Source organism: Anabas testudineus, chromosome 5, assembly GCF_900324465.2.
Source record: "Anabas testudineus chromosome 5, fAnaTes1.2, whole genome shotgun sequence".
NCBI classification, from domain to species: Eukaryota; Metazoa; Chordata; class Actinopteri; order Anabantiformes; family Anabantidae; genus Anabas; species Anabas testudineus.
In genome coordinates, this window is record NC_046614.1 from 11,152,650 (window position 1) to 11,160,365 (window position 7,716).

General features: G+C 37.6%; 1 protein-coding gene across 2 annotated transcripts; it reads right to left on the bottom strand.

The window, feature by feature from the left end:
* Nucleotides 1-689: 689 nt before the first annotated feature.
* Nucleotides 690-7,701, bottom strand: adipor1a (adiponectin receptor 1a). Of its 2 annotated transcripts, none has more exons than XM_026349188.1 (8): nt 7,620-7,701; nt 5,997-6,212; nt 5,804-5,917; nt 4,838-5,009; nt 4,510-4,696; nt 3,404-3,591; nt 3,053-3,246; nt 690-2,643 (listed from the first exon to the last, which is right to left on the bottom strand). In XM_026349188.1, the coding sequence occupies exons 2-8, from the start codon at nt 6,141-6,143 to the stop codon at nt 2,515-2,517; spliced, it is 1,131 nt and encodes a 376-aa protein (XP_026204973.1). In that variant the 5' UTR covers nt 6,144-6,212; nt 7,620-7,701; the 3' UTR covers nt 690-2,514. The 2 variants fall into 2 exon arrangements, with proteins under 2 accessions (XP_026204973.1, XP_026204974.1); XM_026349189.1 differs by lacking the exon at nt 7,620-7,701 and adding an exon at nt 7,446-7,465.
* Between the last annotated feature and the right edge of the window lie 15 nt (nt 7,702-7,716).

Sequence of the window (7,716 nt, forward strand, 5' to 3'; positions counted from 1 at the left end):
CTGGCCAAACAACTCAAATGAGCCATTGCTTGCTATTTGTAAACTGGGAAGTATCGGAACAATAACCATGAAAAGGAGGAGCAGGTAGAAAGAGCCAGAAAATACCTCCCGCATATCCCTTAACTGGACACCATAATCAACTGGATCTAAAAGTAGCTCTTCAGAGGTATTCTGAGGAGGGTTTGAGGGAAGACCTAGAAATGTAGCTATTAATGGCCACCATAGAGTGTATCTCTATCAGATGGCTGAAACCGGAGCCCCCATCATGTAACAGTAAGATGAGATTGCCCTTTCATTGTAATAAAGATATTCACCCTACGTCCTACCTCATCCTACCTGCACACAATCAAGGTGTACGCTGTTGGACAATGTATTAATACGATCAGGATTGCTGATCATTTGGAAGAGGTGTTTGTAGGAGGAAAATTGCGACGATGAAAAAATGGTAACTTAAGATTTTTATAATTCATTAAAACACAATTCTCTTTATTACACTGTTTTTCTGTGTTAATGGACAAGTGTTAAACAGAGGACAATGAATCATGTTGTCTTTACACCTGCCAACTGCTGATAGGATATTTTCAAATGTCAAGGTCTTACATTTCTAAGAAATCTGCTCATTCTTACGAGTGTACGTGACCTTCACCAGCTGCATGTATTGTCTGGACTAGAGACAACTGGAGACCATGTTGGTACATGTGGAAAAAAATTTATTACGATAATTTCTCAAGATTACCATTAATAAATATTTCTGTTTACATTTCAGTGAAATGTATGATTTATCACTTTCTACACAGGACATTACACAAAGTCAAGAATACACATCGTTTTAGTCTTTGTATTAAAGCTTGAATAAGTTGATCTAGAAAAAGGAGTCTTAAACAACAGTTGATACAACCTATCAGTGGAATTGTAAGTTCAATAATGATTTGATTGTATATACACTCACTGCCCATTTTATTAGGTACATCTCTACAATCTAATGCAATCCAATACAACGGTTCTGCCATTAATTATATTTTTACAAGGTTATAATTTGTCAGTTTGAAGTCATAGAGGGTGGTGGAGTCATAATGAAGCGCATTACCTTAAGAGGTGTTTCTATTATTTTGGCACCCTCATTTATGTAAATATAGGGGCCAAAAGATTAGAAATGCCTTTTAAACCAATACCCTCCATTACAACCCCACCACCCAAAACATATAGTAGAACATATAGTAAAAACTGTGAAATTATAACATTGCACTGTTGTACTGGTTTGCATTAGATTGTGCAGGTGTATCTAATAAAGTGGCCAGTGACTGTATATGGCAAGAAAAACAAGAAAAGTTAACGGCTGCAAATCCTTGAAGCTCCCTTTACTGTTAAGATAGGCCATTGTTTAAAAACATTTCCATTGGCCTAAGGCACAGGAATACTAAAAGTTAATATCATAACACATTTTAAACCCCGTGTGGTGATTTAAAGTTTTGAATTTTATAGTATATTCTAAGGTGTATTTAATAATCACACCTCTCATTGCATGTGAAATCTAGCACAAAAGAAAAGTCATCATCTAGCTAACATAAACACAATCTGACCTATGCAGAGCTGTACATTGTGCGTAGCCCAGGAACTTGAAGTGAATTAATGATGTATATGACTGATAAATGATGGCATTTTAAACATCTTAGTGAACTGAGCTCCTGTAATTTTTCACAGCAGCTACACATTTTTACACTCTTTCCGTGCCATTAAAAACGCTGACTACCAGTTGTTAGTGACTTCTGTCAATTAAAGCAATCCACTAAAAACAAAGGAATTTATGAATTTCTGTATAAAATATAAATAAAGTGAAAAATCTTCAACCCCTTTCAACCCCTTGATTGACTTTTGACTAAAAGCGATTACTAATAACACTTATGTTATTCAGACACGTCTGTAGATCACATTTATGGACTTAGAGCTCTATATTTCTTTAATTGAAACATTTTGCTTCAATTGGCTTTTAGGATACATCTCATGTTTTATTGCAGTGTGGGCATGGGTAGGTTTGTGTCTGTTCTCTGGTAGTTAACAGGCAGCTGCCTCTTCAGTGTCAGCGCAGTTAAACACATTCATACACAGGGTAAGTGTATATTTTCAGCCTTCTCGATTCACATGTTGGGCTACTAGTGACTATAGGATACAAGTATATATGATGAATATAGGATTTTGGTTGAAGTCCCATTTTGATCTTACGTGAAAATGCAGACTTCAAGCTTTATAATTATAGAAGAAGTAGTGCCTTTTGAAGATTTTCTCCATTGTTCATTGGCTAGTTAATGCTACTTTATTAGAGCAAAAAGGAGCCAAAGCAGAAAGACCACAAAACCCAAACAGAATACTAGCAAATCAGAAATACATAAGAGCAATAAGTAACTATACTGAATTCCAGCAGCATTTTAAGTGTGTGTGTCTGTGTGCATGTGGTGCTTATGTTTATGTGTACATGGGGCTATAAAGAGAAGTATCAATAAGTCACAGTCAGGGCTCTCAGAGTAGTGAGTCATCTGTGCATCCTCCCTCGAGGCCATAGCGAAACTCCTGCAGGTTGGAAACGCCGTAAAAATGGATGAAAGCTGCTGCCACAACCAGAACGTGAAATATCTGATGGGAATGGAACTAGAACGAATAAAGAAAGAAAGAAAAACAAATCTGTGCATTAGTAATAATCATTACCATGTTCCTGCAAGATCAAACAAAAGCACTGCATTGTCAAAGTTTAGTAAACAGTAATATATATTTGGAACTTACATTTGATTTTTTTGGGGGATAGTTCATAGTATTTGAACGTGAAGAGAGTGGGTTATAACATACAACAATCGGTACACCCTGGACACAACATTCACAACATTTTTATTGCCTATTAGTTTGTACTTGTACCCTACAGTCAGGTGCTGTGGGGGGAGAAAACTCAACTCTGTAACTCAATCTTTATGGAGTTTGAAAACCAGTCAATACAGATTGTTGAGTTATGACTAAGGTAGGATCTAGTAGGTATTTGCATCTTGCTAGTCTCTAAAATATTTACCCAGATGTCGCACTTTCCAGGGAAATAGCGTTCAGGGATCCTAGCTGCATAAAGACCAGCACCAGTGATATACATTGCACCCATCAGGTAGAACCAGCCCATCTGGCCAACTGTGGTAGCCTTAACAAAGCCCTCCTCAATGGTGAAGTGCATGGTGGGGACAATGCCGCTTAGTCCAAGTCCCATGAACACACCTAAGACAAGCACAGAGTTGAGTTACTTGGCATAACCATCTTCTAAACCTACCTACATTTTTTGTTTTAAAAGATAGAATTACAACAAAAATCCACAATTTCCAATGTAGCTGCATAAAATGAAAAGGTAACAATATATCCAAATTATCCAAAGTACCTGCTCTTGTAGGTCTGTGACGAGGTGTAGAGAATCGGTCCCACTGGGCCACTATGATGGCAGCAATGCCGAGGACACATACAATGGTGAGGTAGATAAGTCGAGGCTGAGGGGAACAGTAGAACGAGTAGTACAGCCACGGCACGAAGGAGCCCATGATGAGGAGGGCAATGCCTGAATAGTCAAGCCTGAAGTGAGAAGGTAACATCGAGACAAAAGCTGTTGGTTATTTGGATAAAAGATCTGCTGGATCCAAAAAGCCCAAGTTGATCACATCAAGTTAAGAATGAGTCAATTCTATACTCTCTCATGTAGTATAATACTGTACAAAGACAAAATCACGTACAATAACCATAAAGTATTTCAGAGGCTTTACTTTCGGTTTAAACAATACTTAACACAATGCTACTATAGCCTGACCATAGTAAATCCTGTAGGTTTAATCACTTATCAGTATAAAGTGCTTCACACAGCTGCACATTGACTCACACTTGTACTAACACAGTGTAACACAGCACAGTTGTGTTGTGCTGTCAGGCTCAGCAGGAGCAGTTCAGGGTTTCGTTGCTTGCTCAAACACATGTGACAAACATACAGCAGGTGCCAGTTTTCAAACCACCAGTCATGTTAATTGAGAGACAGATCTTGCCCACAGTCACTTGTCTTAATGATTGAATGACTTAATGATTTTACACATTGGAGCAAGAACATTTTTAAAGAAATTTAAATGTTAGACTCTGAACTTGAGGAAAATGTCACCTTAAGATAGATATTGAGCGGGTAAGAAGAATAAAATAACCTACTTTTCTAATAACAATACTGTAAACTCTTAAAATAAACAAGATTGCTGTAGCATCATGTTAGATTTGGCTAGACAATTTCTCTGTTGGTTGTGTGTTTAATCTTCAATAGCTTCGCTGAACTCTGGTGGAAAGCTGGAGCTGCATGTCTAGTATGATGGCACATATGTATGGATGAATGAATAAAAAAAAACACCTATTACAAGAGCAATGGATGTTAAAATAGGAAAAGACAGTAATTAATGATTTCTTCTACACATGTAAAGAAAGTATGAGAAACACTGTGTTGACAGAATAAGATCTTACTTAGAGAAAGTGCGAGACACTTTTTCAGAGTGGCAGTAGACGGTATGAAAAAGCCAGGAGAAACTGAGGCAGAGCACGGCTCCCAGGAAGAACATCCCAAACACCACTTTTTCTTGCAGCGGGGCCATAAAATATATATTGGGCCGCAACATGGTCAAGGTTCCCAGGCAAAGGAATAAGATCAGCCCTGACAGGAAAAAAAAACGGTTTTAGAGTTAAAGAGAGCAGAATAATGCAGAGTTACCTTGTTAAAAATATGTTACTGAACCAACAGATCTGGTTGTACACAAACTCTGTGATAACAATCTGCTGGAAAGTTTTTTCTTACCCAACAGGTGAGTCCAAATGTTTCCTGTCTCAGTGTGAATTCTGAAGATGCTTCCAAAACAAGCCCGGAAAGAGGGCATGGGGGGTCGATGTCCATGCAGGAGGTAATCATTGTCCTTTAGCCACTCTGGCAAGACATGAAAAGGAATGACCCTCCAGCGCCCCTCCCAGACCTGAAAAGTAATAACAGTCTTTAGCCCAAGTTGGAAATGGCTGTATCTAAATTGGTTCATCACTGAAAAATGTTTAAACTAAATAAAACAAATACTCAGCAGTGGATGAGACATGTATGATTATTTAATTTATTATAGAAAAAAATAATCACAATGGGAAAAAAATAAAAATGTCACTCATAACTGATGCTGATACATTTTATCAGACATACCCTCAATAAATTAAAGCTCTTTCCAATTTGTAGAAGTCAGTTAGGCTAGATTCTGCCTTCCATAGTGCCTGGTGAGTCTCTTATACAACACATAAATCCTTTGTCTCACATGGATTAACAAAAATACGCTAAACCCACATATGACTCAAATGACACACCACGTAGTAATCCCTAAATGTTACTGTTCATCCACCTTCAACTTTATGTCCATTAAGCCCGCTGCTCAACAAAACGTGTTGTAACCTATGAGCTGAACAGAGTGTTGAGTTTCATCTCATTTAACATGGTCAATGCAATATTTATGCAGGTTCAACACAGGAATGCAGGCACAGGAATCTCTTTTCTTTTCCTCATTCTGTCACATTAAAATTTTCACAACTATGTTCAAACATAGTTGTGAAAATTTTTTGAGGAGAGAAATAACAACTTTTGAGCAGCTAAAAAAATGGTAAAAATCTAAGTTATCCTTCAAACCTATATTTCTTTTATACTAAACCTACAGTAAGACGTGTTGATTTAACAGTTTAGTAAGTTTATTAAACAGACTTTCAATTTCAAATTTGTACACAATTTAAAATTTACCTTGTGTACAAATTCCTCCATTTTCTCCATAGCGTGGTGAGCTTGAAGTGGTAAAGTTAGGACCTCTCCCACCTCATCATCCTCTTCTTCCTCGTCACCAAGCATTTCCGCTCCCTTTAAAGAGATCATAAGAGAACAGTGAAGATACTGTGCAGGAAAAACTGCCCTGGACATTTTCTGAAAAGTGTCCTACCTCTGGATTAACACTTTTAGAGGCTGTCTGTCGCCCCCCTCCATCCTCCAGTAGTGGCCCGAGCTCCATCAGCTCAACATCTGGGACACGGCAGTCCTCAGAGATCCGGCAGTCTGCATCACTTGCAGACCCGTTTCGGCCTGACATAGGGAGCCTGCCTGATGATCCACTCACAGTCTCTGTATTCTGCTTCAGACGGTATATATCAATTTCCTCCTGTGCAACCAAAACATTACTGGTGAAGCGCGTTACAAAAAACTAAACAAAAAAATCAAGACACATAAATATATTTGCCATTACATAGTGACAAGAGGTGGAAAACATACTATCTACATACAGGTTGTTACTGGTACAAAGCTGTATACAAAAGAGCATGATGATGCAAAAACTGCTGGAATAAATACGGTACAGATAAGATAATATCTATAAAAGATAGACAATAGATAAACACAGTATATTCAGGAACAACAAATGACAAAATGAAATTGCTGCTATTAGTCCAATAACTGAAATTTAGAAAAATCAAAATATGAGGTAATGTCGTGTGGTTAACAATATCTTCAGATTGGTAATGTCACCCAAAATCCTGTTGGGAATATATTCTAAACAAGTAAAAACTTAAAAGTATTTATAAGGTTAGTTTTTCTAAAGCTTTATATATATCTTTGTTTATTTTCTGGCTGGCTTGCAGGTTCTATCTACAATATAATACTGTTTGTTGGCCTCACAATTTACACATTAATACTATAGGTTATTGCAGTTGTACTTGCCACAACAAACAGGTAGTTCTCAGTTATCTTTATCAGCCCTAAATCTCCACAGTCTTACCTGCAGTATAACCAGGTAATAAGCACATACTTTACAATGTGTGCATTACTTAATATATAGTTTCATTGTTAGATCAATAATAAGCGCTATACAGTGATTACTACGTTAAAACAGAAGTTATTACTTGACCTTCCGGGTAATAGACAGTTTATATAGGTTTTTCTGAGCTAATATCTTCATTAAGATTAATAATATTAGCTATGTGACGTTACAGTCAGCACAAAAACAAAAATGGCTATACCTTTTTAGGTCTACTACACCGGGCACATTATCGGTGGACAATTATAATCGAGCAATACTTGTGATATAGTACACAGTAGTGAAATACGACACAAAGCCGATGCAGTAACTAGGTTAAATGTTTCGTTTAAGCAAGTTACTGTTGGTAAAAACCTTCCGGACGGATGTTGACTGGTATTAACGCAGCGTCAGACGGGAACACCGAGTACAAAACGTAAACAACCGCTACATGACGGCGATTTAATGTTAATTCACCTTATCTATACGGTTCGGTACACTTTTACATAACGATAAGGTGAAATAAAACTTAACAAGCACCGGTGGGTTTTGAATTAACCTAGCTCGTCGCGATGCGCTCATACGTGAGCTTGCTAACGTTACCTTTTAGCTAGCGCTGAGCTGTCGCTAAGCAGCCGAGCAGACGACAATGTTGGGAATTAACTTGCTGGCAGCTACATTAAAGTCTTTACGACGACCTCAACTGATAGCTTTAGCTAGATACACTACGTTATTGACATATGCTTGGATAATCCCATTAAATGGTACATTTGTTACCTGACAAGGTAGCCTTCAAAACAGGAAGGTGAATTTATTGTCGATATACGAAACACGATCCTTTCCGGAAGTTGAGATCTCTTCCGTAAAGGCTAAT